Below are 20,093 nucleotides of genomic sequence, written 5' to 3'. Positions count from 1 at the left end.
CCCCCACACCATGGGTACGTCTAAACTACATGCCTCCATCGACGGAGACATGTAGATTAGCCAGATCGGCAGAGGGAAATGAAGCCGCGATTAAAATAATCGCGGCTTCATTTAAATTTAAATGGCTGCCCCGCTCTGCCGATCAGCTGTTTGTCGGCAGATCGGGGCAGTCTGGACGCGCCGCGCCGACAAAGAAGCCTTTCTTGATCGGCACAGGTATGCCTAGTGAAACCAGGTTTACCTGTGCCGATCAAGAAAGGCTTCTTTGTCGGCGCGGCGCGTCCAGACTGCCCCGATCTGCCGACAAACAGCTGATCGGCAGAGCGGGGCAGCCATTTAAATTTAAATGAAGCCGCGATTATTTTAATCGCGGCTTCATTTCCCTCTGCCGATCTGGCTAATCTACATGCCTCCGTCAACGGAGGCATGTAGTCTAGACACACCCCATCAGTGGAGCACCCACAGGGACCACTCGAAGAAGAACTACAACTTATCTCTACTGTGATTTTTTTTTTTTTTTTTTTTTTAGAGTAAGGAGCTCCTCTCATTCAATGACAGAAGAGCCTTGAGGAGAAGCAGTTTTCACTGGCTATTTGTATTTCATTTTTAGAGAAATCCATTCAATTAAATGAGTGCTACTTTCTCTGGCAAGATGCATTTTAATCTTTTATACTATGTTAAGGACATTTAGTTCATTTTCTTGCTTTTGGGATTTGAGTCCACAACCTTAATTACAGAACTGAGGGAGTGGGAAGAAAGCAGGTAGAGAAAGGAAAGGCAAATATTTCTGTGATAATTCTTACAAGTTGACAACTTTGTTAAAATAAGATATCCCAGAAGAACGTGTCATAACTTCTGACACTAGTTTCCCTTTATGCTAGAGTTTAGTTTGACTAGATTCATTTTTAAAAAGGATGTATTACCAGATGTGCACAAAGTATCTTCTGTAATTTGTGCGAGTCAATGTAACCCACAATGTACACAGCAAATAACGAGGCTGTCTGGAATTAAAAAGAGAATACTAAAGTAACTAAAAACTATACATTAATGCAGCATAAATAAACCACAGACATCCATGGGTCCTTTTAATGTTTAAAGGCTTATGAATTTCTGAAATTATTTTGAAAAATGGTGTTAATTTCAATAAGACTGTTTATAACCACCAATGAATACAAAAAAGGTCATGCATGAAGTTTATGCAACTGTTAGGAACCAAACTCAGCTCTCTAAAGTTCCAGTCTACTGTCTTAATGAAGAGTGAAACCCTTGTTGTCTATGCTTTAAATTTCTGGAAAAATGAGGGTCATCTCAGACTTTTTAAAAATAAAAAATTTCCTAGATTTTTACATTATTGGTAGTCTCTTACAACTAATTTTCTTGTTTACGGATGTGAGACCCATCCACCCCAACCCAAATTGTTTTGTTCAAAAGAACACCTGCTATTCCAAAATACAGAAGCCCAAATGAGACGGGAGAAGAGAAGAAAAAAAAAGTTCCTGTATTCCAACTTAGGTTCATAAAGAAAAGAGAGAGAAGAGCATATTTGCTCTTCAAAAGTACAAGAAAAACTCAGCTGTGGAAATGCTTGTGGTGGGGGAGAGCCTCGGAAATAATTTTGCTAATTACTTCTGCATGTTATTTTCTTATCCAGTTATTCATTCATTTACCATCTTTTAATTTAAGAGTAAAGGATGTCTTGCACCCTCTCTCAGTAAGTATATCAGGTGCTTAGGGAGGCATGAGTGCTTTTTCTATGCCTCTCATTTTGCACCCCAACTTCTTCAGTAGATATCTAAAGCAGAAGGTTGTTTTCTGCAGACCCAAAGAGGGAAAATATTTCTGTTCCTAAAAGAAAAAAAATAGCTGAAGAGACCAGAATGCATTGAAAGTCTCACACAGATTTAAAAAAAAAAACTTGACATGGGTTAGTAATTAATTTGTCATGTTCCCATATCCATTTATTTTGAAGAATGAGGTCAGTAATTGCAACAACCCTTGGAATCAGGCAATCAGAGCACTTGTGGTTACAAGCTACACAGAGTAATATTTTGCTGGGAAAGCTATATATGACCAATGCTTTGTTTTGTGAAACTTAAGCCCATACTTCTCCTTAGAGATAAATGCTTATACACCTCCTATTGACTGAAAAACTTCCTAAAAGCCCTGATTACAGAACTTTCTTAATTTGTGTTAATTAACATTTCAGGGATTACATTTTTCTCTCATTCAAATGCATAAAGATGAGGTGTTGCCCAGAGGTATATTTAACACATCTTTTAAAGTATATTATATACTCCTGGGAGAATTGTGCCACTGCATATGTTTCCCCTGCAGATTCCTTTGCTTCCCTGCAGAAAAAAATGCAGAAGCAAAGGGAAGCTGTAAGAGTTGTCACATGCTGCCATAGTTTCCAGTGCCCAAAGCAGGTGGCAGAGAGGTAAATCTCTATGGGCACTGGGGTGGGAATGCCCATGAGCATAGTTTAGGAGACCATAGTCCCCTCAGAGGCAAGGCATGGGGACATGCAGAGTCACATTCCACTGCCCTCGACCCCTTACTTTCTATGATCCCAGTGTTATCCAGGTGAAGGAGAATTCTGCTATGGCTAGCTGTAGTGGAATGCCATCTCCTGAGCCCTAATTCCAGTCCTGCTCCTCTTCTGTGTGCTGGAAGCCATTCTGTTTTCCATACAATGGTGAGTGGTTGCATTGGGGCAGAACAAGAGGGGTGGATTGGATCAGAAGAAATGAGAGAAGGTGGGAAGCAGCAGTGGAGAAGAAAGGAGAATGAGGGAGGGGAAAAGTGGAAATGAGAGGAGCTGGATAGTGGCAGTTGTCAGGGAGTTGAGTAAGGAGGAGGGGACAAGGCAGGAGGATAGAGGGGTCAAGAAGAGCCCAGCAGGTGGCATTCCCTCAGCAGCAGTAGTCAGGTCTCCCGCATCAAACTCCCCAAACCAACAAGTCCTACCCTTTCTGCACCTCCACCTCAAACTCCACTTCCCTACTATCCAGACCCTCTCCCTACTTTGTGGCTGCTGCCCCTGTCCGTGGGGGTTCTGAGCTCCCTGTGGACACAGACTGCTCTGCATCCCATGCTGGTGCCTCTGGTCAGTGAGGGGAGCTGGTATTTAAACTCGCTCCCCTCACGGACCGGTTCTGCCAGCTACCCCGTGCTGCTACCTTTGATACAGAGTCAGCAGGATGGTGTGACAGGGGGCGTTCCCGGAACTGTGGCCAGAGTGCACTGGCTATCAGCCCTTCCTCCAGGGACCTAGAATTTCATGCGGTTGCACAACCATTCAATTACACAATATCTAATATTCCTATTACACAGTTGTCTAAATATGCACGGTATATAGAGTACCGCTATAAAGCTTGAACTTATTATTCTGAAGCTTCATACACACTGTGCTATCATCCTGTGTACAGGAACAGAGGAATGTTTAATATATCCATGAATATTTTGGTGATATTCAATATAAAGTGTCTTACTTGTGTCAGAAGGACAAACTGAGCAAACTGCCAGGGAAGCATGAAAAAGACATTAGAAACACACAGTGCAATCAAGCTTCCTCTATTAATATTCGGAGTCCTTAGGAAAAAAGAAATAGAATAGATACCATTAAGTTAAACTATAATAGGTCACGGCATGTCATCCAAAAAAGCAACAGAGAATAATGTCAAAAAATTAAAGTATTAACTAGACTTGCAATGTAAATTGACATCTGTGAAAAGTACAGTAGTATATTTTGTACTAATTGCAAAACTATATAAAAAAAATTTCATCTTTATTATTTCATAGCTCGCTTTTTGGAATAAAAGTAGAAATTCAAGTAAACAATCTCAAAACTTTAACATTTGGTTTAGACATTTTTTCAGGCTTTATGAAGTGATCCAACTTTTCTGATTTCTCTGAAGTTCCCTCATTCTCATTGATATGACAGACAGAATGATGCATTACTCTAGTGACAACATTTCTAGTACAATGTTAAAAAACACAGGGGATATCAACAGTATGTACTGACCAAAGTTCAGAATTTGACCTCATCCCACGTATTATTTAATCTCTACAGCCCTGCATGGATAAAAAATTGGTATCCACATCTTCAAAAATGATCTGCAGCTATCCACATCTGTGGATACGGACACCCTTGGATATAAAGCAGAAATCTGCAGGATTTGTAGGGGTCCATTAAACTCCACTCATTCCTAAGGTGGAGTGAAAATATGCCAACTATTTCAGAGTATATAGGGCTCTGTCTTCAAAGTTCACTGACCTCCCAAAAAGGCATATCTACAGGAAGGGGAATAGAAGCTTTCTTGCTAATTTGTAACACTTGAAAAAATTGAGGCAGCCACCTCTGAAGTTCAATAACCTCCAAGAATGGATGTAAAGGGGACGCTCTGGCGCCCCGCTACGGAGCCGTGCTGTCCCCAGCACTATGGGGAGAGAGATGGCTCTCCTGCTGCATCCCTGGCTCTGCCACGTCTGTGCCAGGGCTGTGCAGGGCAGAGTGTCGGAGGTTCCGCCCCCCTACGTGCGGGAAGTGGCATCGGTGGGCGGCGCCGGGGGCAGAGGGAGGGGGAGAAGGAGTGGCGCCAACATGGGGAAGACGGGGAACAGGCCGTCTGCATCTGCCCGTCTTGGACGCGCCCATGCAGTAGCGGCTGGGGATTGGGCACGCGCGCACAGCCGCCCCACCCCTCCTCCGTCAGACGCTGAACTGGCAGGACGATTCAAAAGGATGTCACCGGAGGGAGGAGAGGGAGCGGAGAAAAAGGCTCCCGAGGACGCTGGACTGTTCTACGGCTGGGGAGTAGACGGCTGACTGAGGGAGGTAGGAAGTGACCCAGGGCATGGCAGAGGATGCCCGTGGGTTGGTGCGTTATGGGTAGTTACCCCCACCAACCAAACCGTAGAAGAGAGATTCCTTCAGATCTTAGGGCCCTGGGCCGGGGCTCAGAGTGGGGGTGGGCCTGAGCCCCAGGCCCTCTTTCACCTTGGGGATCAAAACATAGCAAGTAGAAACCTTTGTTCTCGAACTCCAGCAGTATCCTCTCCACTGCTCCCACCTGGAGCAACTGGGATAGCTCCTGTTCACAAGAAGCTGCTCATGAGAAGGGTTCCTGAAGGAGGATAGGGCAGAGGGTGGTGTGGAGGAGAACTGGAGGGTGTAGTAACACTGGACAGTGGATAGGACCCAACAGTCCAAAGTAATGTCCCTCCATGCCAGGAGGAATGGATGGAGCCTGAAGGAGAACAGGTGGGCAAGATCTTAGGAGTCGTCGTCCCCAGGTACAACCTCAAAAGGAACATTTGATATGGGATTTCACCTGGCTGATTGATTGTTGGCCACACAGAGGATGACGGCCTTGGCCTCTCCACTTGGAGAGTTTTTGGTGTGAACAGGCTGCTGGTGGGGTTATTGGCCCTTTTGTTGGGAGGATTGGGGCTTAAACCTCTTCCTCTCAGACTCCGGGAAGTAGGGACCTAGGGTTTTCAAAATCATATAGGAGTCCTTTAGCCTGTGAAACTTCGTGTCCATCTCTTCTGCAAATAGGGCTCCTTTGTCAAAGGAGAGGACCTGGATGGAGTTTGTCGCCTCCAGAGAAAGACCCAAAAGAAGAAGTCAGGCCGTACACCTCGTAGAGATGACAGAAGCCATAGAGCAAGCTGACGAATCCACAGCATCAGACGCCGCCTGCAAGGCCACCAGCACCATGGAGGACCCCTTCTCGATCAGGGCCTTAATAGTCCTATGGGAGGCTTCATGTGAGGAGATCTCAAATCTGGCTAGTGCCTGCCAGTTATTTACTTCATACTTGGCAAACAAAGCTTGATGATTCACCACCCTTAACTGAAAACTGGCTGAAGAATAAATCTTTCTACCAAACATGCCCAAGTCTTTAGCGTCTTTATTGTTGGGGTTGGGGGCTGGCTGGCCCTGGCACTTCCTGTGGTTGACCAAATGCACCACAAGGGAGTTGGGTAAGTGTAAAGGTAGTCATGGTTCCCCCCGGGACAAAGTACTTGCATTCAGCCCTTTTGGCTATAAGTGGGATGGAGGAATGGGTGTGCCATAGAGTCTTGGCAATCTTGGTGACCGCCTCATGCAGGAGTGAGGCCACCTTGCCAGGTCCAGCTTGAACCAGGACCCTGAACAAATCTGAGGTCTCTTGCACCTTCTCAGCCTGGAGGCCCAAACCATTAGTCACCCTCCTCAGGGGGTCCTGGTGGGCTCTCGAGCCATCCTGGGGCACCGCTGGGTGAGACGCCACAATTGCCTCATCTGGTGATGAAGGAGGCAGCAGCCTGGGCCGGCTGGCCTTCCTCAAAAGGTGCGGATTGACCATTCACCCCTGCTGTCTGCTGCGGGGGGAACTGGATCTCCTGTATCCTGTTGAGGCCCATGAGACCGTGGCAGCAATAAGGGGGCTTGGGATGTGCTTGCAACCAAGTGGTTACGTTGGGGCTGTACCAAAAAGCCCCAAGAGGTCCATAGGCACCATTGCGCCTGCCATGAGACGGTGGCCATGGCATGCCCTGGGATGGCACAAGTACTGGACTGAGCTGGGCTACCTGCCTGCCCAGATCCTACTAAATTTGGTCCTGGATCCAGTGTGAGCATGGACTGAGCTGGGCAGCTCTGCATTTAAAAGCAATAGGAGCTGACGGGCAGGCAGACCAGCTCATGCCAAGTCCAGGACCAAACCCAGCTGCAGCTCTGAAATTTAAAACACTGTAGGAACTGAGGGGGAGGCAGGCTGCCTAGCTCCTACAGCATTTGAAATTGCAAAGCTGAAGCGGGATATGGTCCCAGTGTGAGCCAGGACTGAGCTGGGCTGCATTCCCAGCAGGCAGCCGCCTCTGTACATGGACAGTTCCAACACCCCACCGGGACTTCCCTGCAGACAGGGACTGCTGTCAGAGCAGCCTCCCCTATTTCCCCCTCCCATGCTTCTGCATCTGCAGCAGGGGGGTGGGAGGGCAGGCAGCACCACGAAGATGGTACTGGAAGGAACCGGCTTTTAAGCTGGCTGCCCTCAGCACCAGCTCCTGTTTCTCCCCACCTTGTTGCCTCTGCTATAGAGGCAGTGGGGGGTGGGGGGAATGCAAGTAGTCAAGTTGACTAGGCTTATCAGGTAGTCAGCTAGTTGACTACTCTCTTACATGTGGCAGGCACATGCACCTGTGTTGAATGGACATGAGCAAGCTACTCGAAGAAGAAACATTGGCTTTGGCAACAACTCAGTAAAATATACTTCTATCTTAAAGATTTAGAAAATTGTCCAGTTATATCTTGGATAGTTTCACAGTTAAACCCTCAGTCTTATTAGAACAAGCTTAGGTTTGTAAATAAAAGAGGAGCTCATCTTCAGCTGCAGAGAGAGTCCAAAAGAAAAAGCGCTATCACTATCCACCACCATCACTACTCATTAAACAGGAAAACACTTTGACCTGGGTGAGTTGCACACTACTATTCAATGGGAGAATCATGACACCAGAGTAAGAATCCTCTGCTTCTTTAAAGAAAAAAGTTAGCTACATACCTTCTCAGTAACTGCTATTCTTCAAGATGTCCATTCCACTTTAGATGTGTTCACACCAGTAAACTAGAATCAACAAACTTTTTCCACAGCATTACCCATTGTGGTAACATACGTGCACTTCATATGCTTGTGCTGCTTGCTGAGATATAGGGACAGGCCAACCCTAAACTCCCATCACACTTAACTCCCTAAACTTCTTCACACTGGTAGCCAATATGTGCAGTGACCGCAATGTACAAGGGAAGGAGGGTGGTTGGTGGCATGGATATGCACATCTCACAGAACAAAATTTATTGAACAGGTATCTGTGCATATAACTTTTCTTCAATTCACTACATATGTCCATTACAGTTTAGGGCTACGTCTACATTGGCCCCTTTTCCGGAAGGGGCATGTTAATTTCACGAGTCGCAATAGGGAAATGCGCGGGGGATTTAAATATCCCCCGCGGCATTTAAATAAAAATGTCCGCTGCTTTTTCCGGCTTTTAGAAAAGGCGGAAAAGAGCGTCTACACTGGCCCCGATCCTCCGGAAAAAGCGCCCTTTTCCGGAGGATCTTATTCCTACTTCAAAGGAGGAATAAGATCCTCAGGAAAAGGGTGCTTTTTCCGGAGGATCGGGGCCAGTGTAGACGCTCTTTTCCGGCTTTTCTAAAAGCCGGAAAAAAGCGGCGGACATTTTTATTTAAATGCCGCGGGGGATATTTAAATCCCCCGCGCATTTCCCTATTGTGACTCGTGAAATTAACATGCCCCTTCCGGAAAAGGGGCCAATGTAGACGTAGCCTAGGTGATTCATAGCAGTTCCTCAGAGGAGAGTATCAATAGACTCAAACAAGGACTGTAATGCTACCTTCCTGAACTTAGTATAGTCTCTAGAGCACTGCAAGACACTAATGGTAGTTGAACATATGGACTGAAAACTAATTGTGGACGACCAAAGCAAATGCGCACAGGGGAATATAAATATCTCTGCAGATATCAGAAACATGAACATTAGAGAGAAAACTTGCTGAAGCAGTTTGCACCCTTGTATAGAAAGCTCATTCTCTGTGAGGAAGAAATACCTTAGCAATCTTGCGGCATAAAACAAATACAGGTGAAAAACCAAGAGGAGATCATTTGGGAAGTAACTGGTTTCTTTCAATTGTTTGTTTCACTTGCTGATTAAATGAGAAGATACACTCTAGTTCTGTCCACAAGTAAAAAACTAACATTTCTTGAATATATGTAGCCTCTTCATCTTTGCAAGTGGGGTTCTGGATAGACAGTTGGCAAATAAATAGTCTGATCCACATGAACATCCAATTTGTTTTGAAAGAAAAATATGGAGCAAAGATAAATGCCAGTATGTCCTTATAAAACATGGTGTACAAAGGGTCCATCCTAAGAGCTTGGAGATCCATAATCTTTGTAGCATAGGTAATAACTACTAAAACACAACTTTCACTGACAGGAGACTCACAAACTAGGTGGCAATGGGTTCAAAGAGAACTACATTTAAATCCTATTAATGAACTGAATATTTAAACAGGGTAGGGCGGGAAGCAGTCTGTAAAAACCTTTTAAAAAAAGTGATAGTCATAGTGTTGAAGAACATGGATCAAGCATCAGATGGCTAAAGTATGGAGATACCTCACTGAGCATAAACTGGCTGCTAACTGACAAGCCCATCTCTTAAATGTACTAAGTAGTCAATGAGAAACTGGATAGGATTTTGGGAAGAGGTGTGTCTCTGCCAGGACCAAACAATCTTTTCCCTTTTATGAGGTATGTACACCTGATAGGCTATTTCCTACTATTCAGAAGAATATTTCAAACATCAGAGAAGCAGGCAGATTCCTGATGATCTAAACAATGCATATGCAAATTGAGGGAGTTGAGATACAGAGTCTAGCCATACACTTATGAGGTTATATCCAGGTCAAAAGGAGGGGGTATTGGATCCCAAACTGAAAGATTTAAGAGATTAGAGACCTAATGTTGACTGGGACAAACAGACACTATTGGAATGGAGTAGTCCTGCTTGAGCTCGGCTAGCAGTCCATTGGAATGGGTGGGGGAAGCATAAAAAATCTTTAACCTTGTAAGGCATCAAAAACACATCTGCTGATGAGCTGGCTCAGAGTTCTCCCCTTGAACAGAACTGGGGACATACTGTTTGAGCAGGTAATGAAAAAGCCCAACCTTGATGCACCCCAAATTTAAAAAATGGATTTTATAACACTGGGTTTGAACTGAATGAACTGGTAAGATGGTCTGTTAGAGAATTTTGACACTCTGGAATGTGATATGCTTTCAGTGATATTCTTGACTCAGTGCAGATTCCAAAAGTCCCTTGCCTCTTGACAAATACAGATCTGGCCCCTCCCTGTTGGTTGAGATAAGGTATTGCTGCAGTACTGTCTGTGAGTACATATTCTGAACTTCAAGCTATGCATCAGAGACACATCCAATGGTCGAGGCATGGAGCTGAAAGATTCCTGACACTGATAGAGAGAGAGTAAGTTCTTAAGCTTCCCAGATGCAATCCCCCACCAACAGGTAATGCCTCTGTGTCCAGTCACTGACTCTAGAGCAAGTTCAAGGAACCCTGCTACATATATGGCTAGGTCCACCCATCAGTTCAGGGAAGACAGAACAGCTGCAGGTATATGAGATAGCATGTACAACAGATGAGAAAGATGATAAACAGACTTCAATCACTCCATTCAGAATCGGAGGTGAAGTCAGAGACATAGAGTAAAGTACATGCATGCTGCCATGTGTCCTAGAATTCTCAAGACTCAATTCACTGTTATACTGATTGTATAAATTCCTTTGGGGATACCTTTGGATGTGCAGATGGTACAAGAGGATTACTCACCCTCTCCAGTAACTGATGTTCGAGATGGGTGTCCCTATGGGTGCTCCAACTTATGTTTTTTGGCACCGCAATGCACCTGGCTAGAAGATTTTATTAGCAGTGCCTTTAACAACTAGCTCACACATGCACAGCAGCACTAAATGCGCCAGGAGGTTAATGCACGTACGGGGGAGACAGTCTTCTCAGTTCCTTCTCTGTCCCAGAAAAGTATGCAAATACCACCAAAGAAAGGGGAGGAAGAGTGGGTGGTGGAGCACCCACAGGGACACCCATCTCAAAGAATGTTAGTTACTGCAGAGGATTAGTAACCCTCTCTTCTTCTTCAAGAAGAGTCCCTGTGGGTGTTCCACCTTAGGTGAGTACAAGCAGTTTATCCACTGGAGTTAGGAGCTTCAGATGGTGTAGAATCCTTTTGGACGATGGAAAGGATTGTATGTCCGGACATAGTTTCTCTGGACACATAGGAGTCCAGAGCATAGCGAGCAGCGAATGTATGAGTAGAGGACCAGGTGGCTGATTTGCATACATCAGACAGGGAGATACCCTGTACATAGGCTGTTGATGCTGTCATGGCCCTGGTTGAATGTGCACAAAGTTGTACAGGTGGCTCTTCAAAGGTTGAATATGCTATACTTATGCCTTCAACTATCCATTTTGAGATCTTATGGGAGGAGATAGGTAGTCCCTGGAATCGTTTAGTGGTTAATACAAATAACCTGTTAGTTTTCCAAATTTTCTTGGTTCCTCCCAGGTGGAATGCAATGGCCCTCTGTAAATCAAGTATCTGGAGTGTGGCCCCCGGGGGAAAAAAAAACACTGGTAAGTTAATAGAATCATTACAGTGGAAAGGAGACGGTGCCTTTGGCAGGAACTTAGGATGAGGTCGGAGGGATACCTTGCCCTTATGGAAGGTGGTGAAGGTTGGTCTGCCATGAAAGCAGCAGTTTCACTGACTCTCCTAGTAGATGTTATTGACTCTAGAAGAGCCACCTTCATGGAAAAGTGGAGCCCGAAGCAGGTTGCCATAGGCTCAAACGGTTTATGAGTTAAGGCCCTCAGAACCAAATTGAGGCCCCAGGCCAGAGCCGGAGGTTTGATTGGTGCATAAATGTTCTACAATCCTTTGAGGAACTTTTTGGTCGTGGGATGTGTAAATAGCGACTTGCTGTTTATTGGCTGATGTAAAGCGGTTATGGCAGAGAGATGAACCTTCAGGGAACTGAGCAAAAGTCCTGAGTTTTTGAGTTCGGTTATGTATTGCAGGACTGCGGGTAAATGGAATAGAAGATGGGTTGAAACTGAAAAGGTGAGACCAGGTGGAGAATTGACGCCAGTTGTACAGGTAAGTTTTGTGAGTGGATTTTCTCTGACTGCTAAGGAGGTTCTGTTGGACCTTGTCTGTACATTCTGCTTCTGAAGTGAGCCATTGAGGAGCCAGGCCTGAAAATTCAGGGTGTGGAGATGAGGATGCTGACAGTAACCACAACATTGAGTGAGGAGATGTGGGAGCCATGCAAGACGCCATGGGCAATCGGCTGACATTTTCAGCAGGAACGTATACTAGGTTTGTCTTGGCCAATCTGGCACTATCAGTATGACATTGACATTGTCTAAGTGCATCTCCGTGACTACTTAATGGAGAAGCGGTATGGGGAGGGGAAGCATATGAGGGTTTTCCCCAGTGTATCGTGAATGTGTCCCCTAGGGATTGTCTCTCAGTGCCCGCACGGAACAGTAGCGTGGACACTTTTTCTTGGCACTAGTGGCAAACAAGTCGATCTGTGGGAAGCCCCATTGTGTAAAGATTTGATGCAGAATGGTGGAGTCTAGTCCCCACTCATGGTTCATAGGAAAGTTCCTGCTGAGGCTATCTGCGGTTATGTTGTCTTTGCCTGGTAGATGTGAAACAATTAAGATTATGTTGGGAGCGATGCTAAGTCCATAACCAGACTGCCTCTCTGCAAAGGGGGTAGGACCTCGCACCTCCCTGCCTGTTTATGTAGAACATTGCAGCTTGGTTGTCCGTAAAGATCTGCATGGTGAAGTTGGAAATACGGTTCACAAAATGGTGATGGTGAACGATGGAGCTTGCCTGTGGAAGGGGACCCCAGGCACACATTTTGTGCTTTTGAACACTACTGGAGGGAGCATTTGACCATGTTTGGAAGTGAGACCAGCTTGTGCAGGCTGTTTATTCGAGGTTTGTATACTGTGCTCAGACAGTGTTATAGAGGCCTCATGTGTAATCTGGCATGCAGGACAACTGTTGTCGCTGCTGCCATATGGCCCAATAGCTGGAAAGGCGCCCTGGCAGGAAGTTGTGGACCATGGTGTGAAGTTGTACTAGTTGTAGTATTGCGAGGAACCTCTCATGGGGTAAGGATGCAATAGCAGGGATGCAGTCGAGTTGAGCTCCTATAAATTCTAGCACTTGGGTTGGTTGGCATTTGGAGAAGTTGATTTGAAGGCCAAGTGAACAGAACAGCGAAATGGTGATCATGACTGAGTGCTGAGTTTCCTGAATCGACTTGCCCCTTATAGGGCAGTCATCAAGACATGGATACACTGACAATCTCTGTCTTTGCAGGTTGGCTGCCACAACTGCCAAGACCTTGAAAAAGACCTTTGGCACCATGGATAGGCCAAAAGGTAGTACTGTATATTGGAAATGTTGTCTCTCCCCCCCACTCCTGTTGTGAATCTTAGGTACCTCCTGTGAGCAGGATGTATGGGTATGTTGAAATACACGTCTTGGAGGTCGAGAGTTGCCAGACAGTCATCTTTGTTGAGGCAGGGTATGATGGTGGAGAGGGTAACCATCCTGAAGCACTGGTACAGGACATATCTTTTGAGAGCTCTGAGATTGAAACTAGGTCTCCCGCCCCCCTGACTTCTTGTCTGTGAGAAAATATTGGGAGTAGAAGCCGGAGTTTTTATATTGTTGTGGAACTCATTCCACTGAATTGATATAGAGCAGGTGGTCAATCTCTTGACATAAAAGGGACGGAGTGGGTGGTTGGATCATGGGAGGAGATAGGAAGGGGATGCAGTACCCGAACTTTATAAGATCCAGAAACCATTTGTCTGTAATTATGAGGCACCAGTGATGGTAAAACAGTGCTAATCTGTGGTTGGATAATAGGGTGATCAGAGGCTCGGGTGAGGAAAGATAAATCTGACGGCTCTCGACCAGACCTTCAAAATGTTTGCCTAAAGTCAGAGAACTGAGATGGAGTGGGTTGTTCAGCAGACTGTCGCCTTCTCCTGACGCTGGTGCTTTCTAGGGTCGTATTGTCTTTGGTCATTCTCAAAGAGGGAAGGTATGTATCTCTGAACATGAGTTTTGTTTTGTTTGTATTTTGGTGCAGGAGCCTGGATGCCCAGCATTTTAAGTGTGGCCCTGGAGTCTTTCAAGGAGTGTAAAGAAGCATCTGTGCCATCAGTGAAGAGCTTCAAGCCCTCGAACGAAAGGTCTTCCACCTTTGTCTGGACCTCCTTTGCGAAACCAGAGAGGTGGACCCAGGGGGCTCTTCTCATCACAGAGATGGCAAGGCTCATGAAGCTGTGTCAGCTGAGTCCAAAACAGCTCGGATGGAGACCCTCGTTGGTGTTAACTCTCACTTGTTCTATGTTTTCCTCTGGGAGGAATTGAATAAAATCTGTGATTTGCTCAAATATGTGATGAGTGTATTTTGCCAGCATCTCGGAGTAATTAGTGTTACATAGCTGTAAGGAGGCAGAGGAGTATGACCATCTTCCCATTATATCTAGACTTTTCCACTCATCAGGAGGGGTGGATTTGGCAATGTTTTGTTTTTCCTCTGATTCACTGCCTCAATTACTATGGAGTTGGGGGATGGATGTGAGATAAAAACTCAGCACCCTGAGGATCCATGTAGTCTTTCCTATCCACCTTCTTGCCCACTGGGTGAATGGTGGTGGGTGTTTGCCAAAGTTGCTTGGCTGGGTCCATGAGGGCGAGTGAACCTCATGGATGGAAAGGTATGGAGGATGCTCGTGAGTTTATGCTGCGTTTAGGCAGTGTGGTTAACTCTCGAGGACCTCAATTACCCTCTTAAAGAGGTCTTGGAAAACCTTAAAATCATCCCCAGATAGGGCTTGTAGAGACATGAGTGTGTCCCCTGGGGAGGAAAGAGATATCCGAGTAAATGAGTGAGAGGAAATAGTGGATTCCTCATCACTTAGTGACTATTTGAAATCTGTCTGGTCCCTTGAGGCATCAAGGGACACAATGGATGTAGGCCTGGACCTGAGCTGAGCAACATGGTGATGCTGTTGCTGCTGAGCCCTGTAAGGTGCCCTAGGGTCCCAGTAGGGCCACGTTTGGGGGCACTGGCATAGATGGTGGTAGACAATGGGCAGGTTGCCAACTTGGTACGGCTGGTTGTAAGCGAGGGAATTTGCGCCTCAGGGTAGAATATCTGGGAGGAATTGAGGTCACAAAGCCTGATCCTCCTCACCAGATAACAGAAGTATGGAAGTGCCAGGCATATACATGGAAAAACCCTCAGTATGCGAGGAGGAATCTGTGCCAAACAATGGTGTCACAGGTACTGAAGAGATCATAGAATCATCTGTGGATGTATAAGGGCAAAAAGGAAGCACAGGTGGTAAAGGATATTGTGCTGGTGTATGCTTTGGCTTCGCGAGCAGAGAGGATAGAGCAGGTGCTGAAGGCAGTTCAGCACTCTGGTCCCTGCACTACCCTTATATACAGCACTGCTTGGTGTCAGTAGGACTGATGATGATGTTAAAGCCTTGCGCCGTTCAGCTGTGGCAGGCTTGGGCTTATCAGCATGTTTAGGCAAACTGGCCAGGTCCACAGATCCTTGGGGGGTTGTGAGTGAATGCTGCCCCAGTAAGCGCTTATCTGAAGCCCCATCAGGGGATGGAGCTTGCTTAGGATTCAGGGATCACCCTTTCTTATGTGAAAGGGATTACCTGTTTGCTGCTTTATCTGCTCTCTTCTGTTTGGAAGAGGCAGAGCTTGCAGCTGAGGCAGGGGGAACTGCCTTATCTGACATTGCCGCTAGTGACAGTAATAGCGGGGATGCAGGGTGACCAGGGTCTGACGCTGGTATGAGGGAATGTTTGAGGGAGATCAGGATGAGTTGAAAACCTCCCAGCTCTCCTGGGCCCAGCTGCCAAACTTTCACTGATGATAGTGAACTGCACTGTAATTGTCCAGACAATGTATTTACTGAGTGCTAGTCTGACAAGACTGACAGCCTGTGAGGGGAAAAAATGTGTTTAAAACAGAGCTCCGGCTTGGGAGAACACTACAAAAAAGATCGTTGGAGAAAAAAGTTCAAATCTGTGAAACTCTCTCTCAGCCTTATGTGAGGAGACTGAAGCCGAGGGAAAAAGAAGCTCCTCAGTGCAGGAGAGATAAGTCCCCTGAGGGTAAGCACGAGGCACAGAATCCGCACTTGTCTCCATGTCTGACACACACACACACACAGACACACAGACACACACACACAGTCTTTTTTTTTTTGAAGGATCACAAAGATTATAGTAAATTATAATAAAAAAGGCTAAGTAAAAGAAAAGAAAAACTAGGACTAGCTGTCTCTGAGGAAAAATCTGCTGAGCACACTGCGAGGAGATCGTCTCTCACGCATGCGCATTAGCTGCCTAGTGCATGTAGCGCTTCTACACATGTGTGAGCTAGCTGTCAAAGCCACTGCTAGTAAAATCTTCTGGCCAGGTGTGCTGCAGTCCCAAAGCACGTAAGGTGGAGCACCCATGGAGACACTCCTCAAAGAAGAATGATGGAATCTCTCCAGAGCTGCTAACAGGCTACTGAACCTGTAACAGTCACTCCTGGCCATCTCTCATCTGGCATGGAGAACTAAAACCCTGCCAAACACCTGGAAGGTGATCTCACCTAAAAAGGACAAGGGACTGCACAGTAAATGCAAGAGCTGCAGGCTGATTACCTTGTACTTATGCCAGAGAAGGTATATGTGCATTGAGTGGTGGCATATTTGGAGCCTCTGCTACATCAAAAATGTTGTGTCTAACAATCAGGTTTTATGAAGTCCATATTAAATCCCATTTTGTCCCTCCATTTATTGTCAAAGATACACCATAAATTCAAGAAAACCATGCACAGAGAAAAGCTGCATTTGATTCAATTGACAAAGTGCACAAGTAAACCAACACTGTGCTGAACTTGATTAGTGAAGTGTATAATGGAACCACTGCCTGTGTATGTCTGGTGAATCACATAAGGGCACCTTTTAAATCCGTATGTGCTGTGATGCAGGCTGTCTTGGTCCCTACACTCTTTTGTTGGGCAATAAATGTCATAATAAAACCACCTTTGGACTTCAGAATAAGCAAATATTAGAAATAAAATCCTTTTCTCCACAATATTGAGGAGGAACTTTCTTTATGGGCTTTGACAACACAGGAGTCTGCACTGCTTAAATTAACATAAACTTGTAAGAGTAATCTGTGAAAAAGGTCAGGGAGGGAGGCAGGAGGAATATATGTGAATTGTAGGGTATATCCCAATTCCAGCATGCTTAGGGCATTTGATGTAATTTGAGTCCAGACATTTAGGAAGTAGGACTAACGTGTTGCTAAAGGGAGGTAAGATCTCTGGGAGTTTTTTGTTACCATCATACAAAGAATCAGTAAGACTGTTTGGAAGTTTAATGTTGCGCAAGTTGAAGTAGGCAGAGAAGGTGGTCTCTTCTTTTTAGACCTGTAATGGTTTTTTGATCTTTAGGCTGTTTCACTTGGTAGTATGGGTACCTGGGCTTGACCTGAGGCCAAAACTATTTACTTTTTACAGCAGGGTATAATTATCCATTGATTTCAGGTTTATACTAGAATCTTTGGGGGGAGTTCAGAGTTTTATTTGTTTTGCCAAAAACAAATTTGAACTTTAAAAGGTAAAATAATCTATTGTGTGCAGGACTTCAACTGGTACAGCCATGAAATACGGTGCATAGTAGCGATGGCTGTCAGTTATTCCAGCTGCTGAGTCTATTTCATCTAGCACAGCTTATGGAGAGGAATGGGCAAACAACCCTCATTTATAAAAGTCTTAAATACTTCGTTATCAAGTAACTTGTGCTGAAATGTAGGTCTCTAAAGCACAAAGGGGAAGCGAGAGGCACTTACACTTACATTGATCTTGAGCGGTGAAAGACCTACGGGTGGTGAAGGACCTGAGGTTGGCCAAGGCAACTGCCCCTTTCACTTCCCAGCGAAAGTAAACAGAGGGGTCACAAGCTCCCCAAAGGGTAATGCTTTGGTAAAAAGTTATCCAACTACGGTGCCCACATATCTATAGGGGAATGGACAGGTGCCACAACTCAAAGAATCATATATAATTTCTGGTTTGTATAGTAAGGCTGTATCTAAACTAAAAGTTTATTTCATTGTCAGTGTTGCTACCATCAATGTAGCTACACTAGCCCAATACTGAAAGTGTTGTCATCACAGTAACCTGGTTTATACAGTATTATCACTATGACTACCAGAGATGAAGCTGCATTGATGTTAGCAATCATGGGCAATAATTTGCTCAGGAAAAAATGGTATATATAAGACTATAGCATCTAAATGAATGCACTGTCTCAGGGATTCTGTTTTTGAACAATCATGAATAAATTGGAAGCTACCTGAGAATGTAGGTCAAAAGCAACATCTGAAGAACAAGGAATGGGTATGAGAAACTTTCACGGAGAGGTGGAGTCCACATCACACGTGTGCACTGAAAATAAGAACTAGATTAATTCACAGCATTTTCTGCTACATTTTAATTCCCACCCTCCACAAAGCAATGCATTTATTATTAAAAAATATCAACTACGAAAACTTCAATAGTACAAAAACAAACTGGATGAAGAGTCATTCACAAGTTAACAAAATAAGTTATGGAAGGAAGGAGCACACATGAATGAGTGAAGATGCAGCTTCCGGTCTCTAATCGTTGTGGGGATGGGTCAACCACTATTATTGGCTATCTCCTGACATGAGAGAACTGCAGCCGGAATGATACCCTGCTCTTGAAAAAAAAAAACAACTGACAGCTCTGGAGAACTTTTGTGCACCAAGAAATAAAGATGTCAAAGTAGCAAAACAGGTTCTCTTCACCTCCACTTCTTTATGGCCATATATTGCAACTTCTTATTTACAGTCTTTGCTGAAACCAATGAATTATTCATCTGAGTAAGGGTGCGTCTACGCAGCAGAGCTTAACTCGAAGTAAGCTATACAAATTGAGGTAGACACAGAGTGTTATTTCAAAATTACGCTACTTATTTTGGGTATGTCTACACTACCCCGCTAGTTCGAACTAGCGGGGTAATGTAGGCATACCGCACTTGCAAATGAAGCCCGGGATTTGAATTTCCCGGGCTTCATTTGCATAAGCCGGCCGGCGCCATTTTTAAATGCCGGCTTGTTCGAACCCCGTGCCGCGCGGCTACACGCGGCACGGGCTAGATAGTTCGGAATGGCTTGCTAATTTGAACTATCTGTACACCTCGTTCCACGAGGTGTACAGATAGTTCGGAATGGCTTGCTAGTTCGAACTATCTAGCCCGTGCCGCGTGTAGCCGCGCGGCACGGGGTTCGAACAAGCCGGCATTTAAAAATGGCGCCGGCCGGCTTATGCAAATGAAGCCCGGGAAATTCAAATCCCGGGCTTCATTTGCAAGTGCGGTATGCCTACATTACCACCCTAGTTCGAACTAGGGTGGTAGTGTAGACATACCCTTTGAAATGTTGCTGTGTAGACATACCCTAAGGAATACTCACTAACATTGCAAGACTTACTTGCTAAGGCAGCTACACGCAGGGGGACCAGGGAGAGAGACTCATTAGCCAATGACATCCTGCATGCCTATATTAGGTCTCTCTTATTGTGGCTCAGGCACAGTGAGAAGAAAGCAGAAGCTGTGTACCCAACAGCACTGAAGAAAAGAGGTTTTTTTACCTCATAACTGTGATTCTTTGAGATGTGTTGCTCATGTCCATTCCAATATAAGTGTGTGTACACAGTGTGCATGAGCCATTGGAGACTTTTCCCTCAGCAGTACCCTTAGGGCCAGCAGGGAGCCCCCTGGAGTGGCACCAGTATATCAGCCCATATATACCACTCCTGGCCCAGCTCACCCACTCTTTTTCTTCTTTTATACCCCAGATAAAGGGCGTTGGGAAGGGATTTGGAATGGACATAAGCAACACATCATGAAGAATCACAGTTACGAGGTAAGTAACCATTTTTTCTTCTTCGAGTGACTGCTCATGTGCATTCCAATACAAGTGACTCCAAAGCAGAACCTAAGTAGGCGGAGGGCCGGATGTCAAAACAACAGAGGAGTTAAGGACTGCCCTACCTAGGGCAGCATCCTCTCTGGCCTGATACGACAGCGCATAGCGGTTGGCAAACGTGTGGACCAAGGACCATGTAGCAGCCCTACATATGTCCAGGATGGGAACCTGTGCTGTGAAAGCTGACACAGCTCTCATAGAGCATGCTCTAAGAGTCAGAGCTGAAATGACTGCTAGAGAGTAGCACTCCCTGATAGTGGATCGCCTCATGGATAACCGCCTGTGAGTGGATACAGGTTTGACTCTCATGTGCTCCACGATGTCTACAAAAAGTTGTGGTGATTTTCAGAACAGTTTGG

At 45.3% G+C, this 20,093-nt stretch overlaps 1 protein-coding gene across 2 annotated transcripts in view; it reads right to left on the bottom strand.

The window, feature by feature from the left end:
* The window catches only part of DPY19L1 (dpy-19 like C-mannosyltransferase 1), a 124,178-nt gene that overhangs the window by 49,216 nt on the left and 54,869 nt on the right, over positions 1–20,093 (bottom strand). Inside the window, exons 9-11 of one of the 2 annotated variants that reach the window (XM_006124052.4) lie at positions 18,078–18,169; positions 3,492–3,591; positions 924–1,001 (exon numbers count right to left, since the gene is read on the bottom strand). In XM_006124052.4, the coding sequence (XP_006124114.3) occupies positions 924–1,001; positions 3,492–3,591; positions 18,078–18,169 (270 nt within the window). The remainder of the gene's footprint in view (positions 1–923; positions 1,002–3,491; positions 3,592–18,077; positions 18,170–20,093) is intronic. The other variant, XM_006124053.4, reaches the window with a different exon arrangement.

This window comes from Pelodiscus sinensis, chromosome 2, assembly GCF_052426305.1.
Source record: "Pelodiscus sinensis isolate ZL-2025 chromosome 2, ASM5242630v1, whole genome shotgun sequence".
NCBI classification, from domain to species: domain Eukaryota; kingdom Metazoa; phylum Chordata; order Testudines; family Trionychidae; genus Pelodiscus; species Pelodiscus sinensis.
Note: the sequence above shows the minus strand (reverse complement) of the source record. Positions and strands in the feature narration are given on the sequence as shown.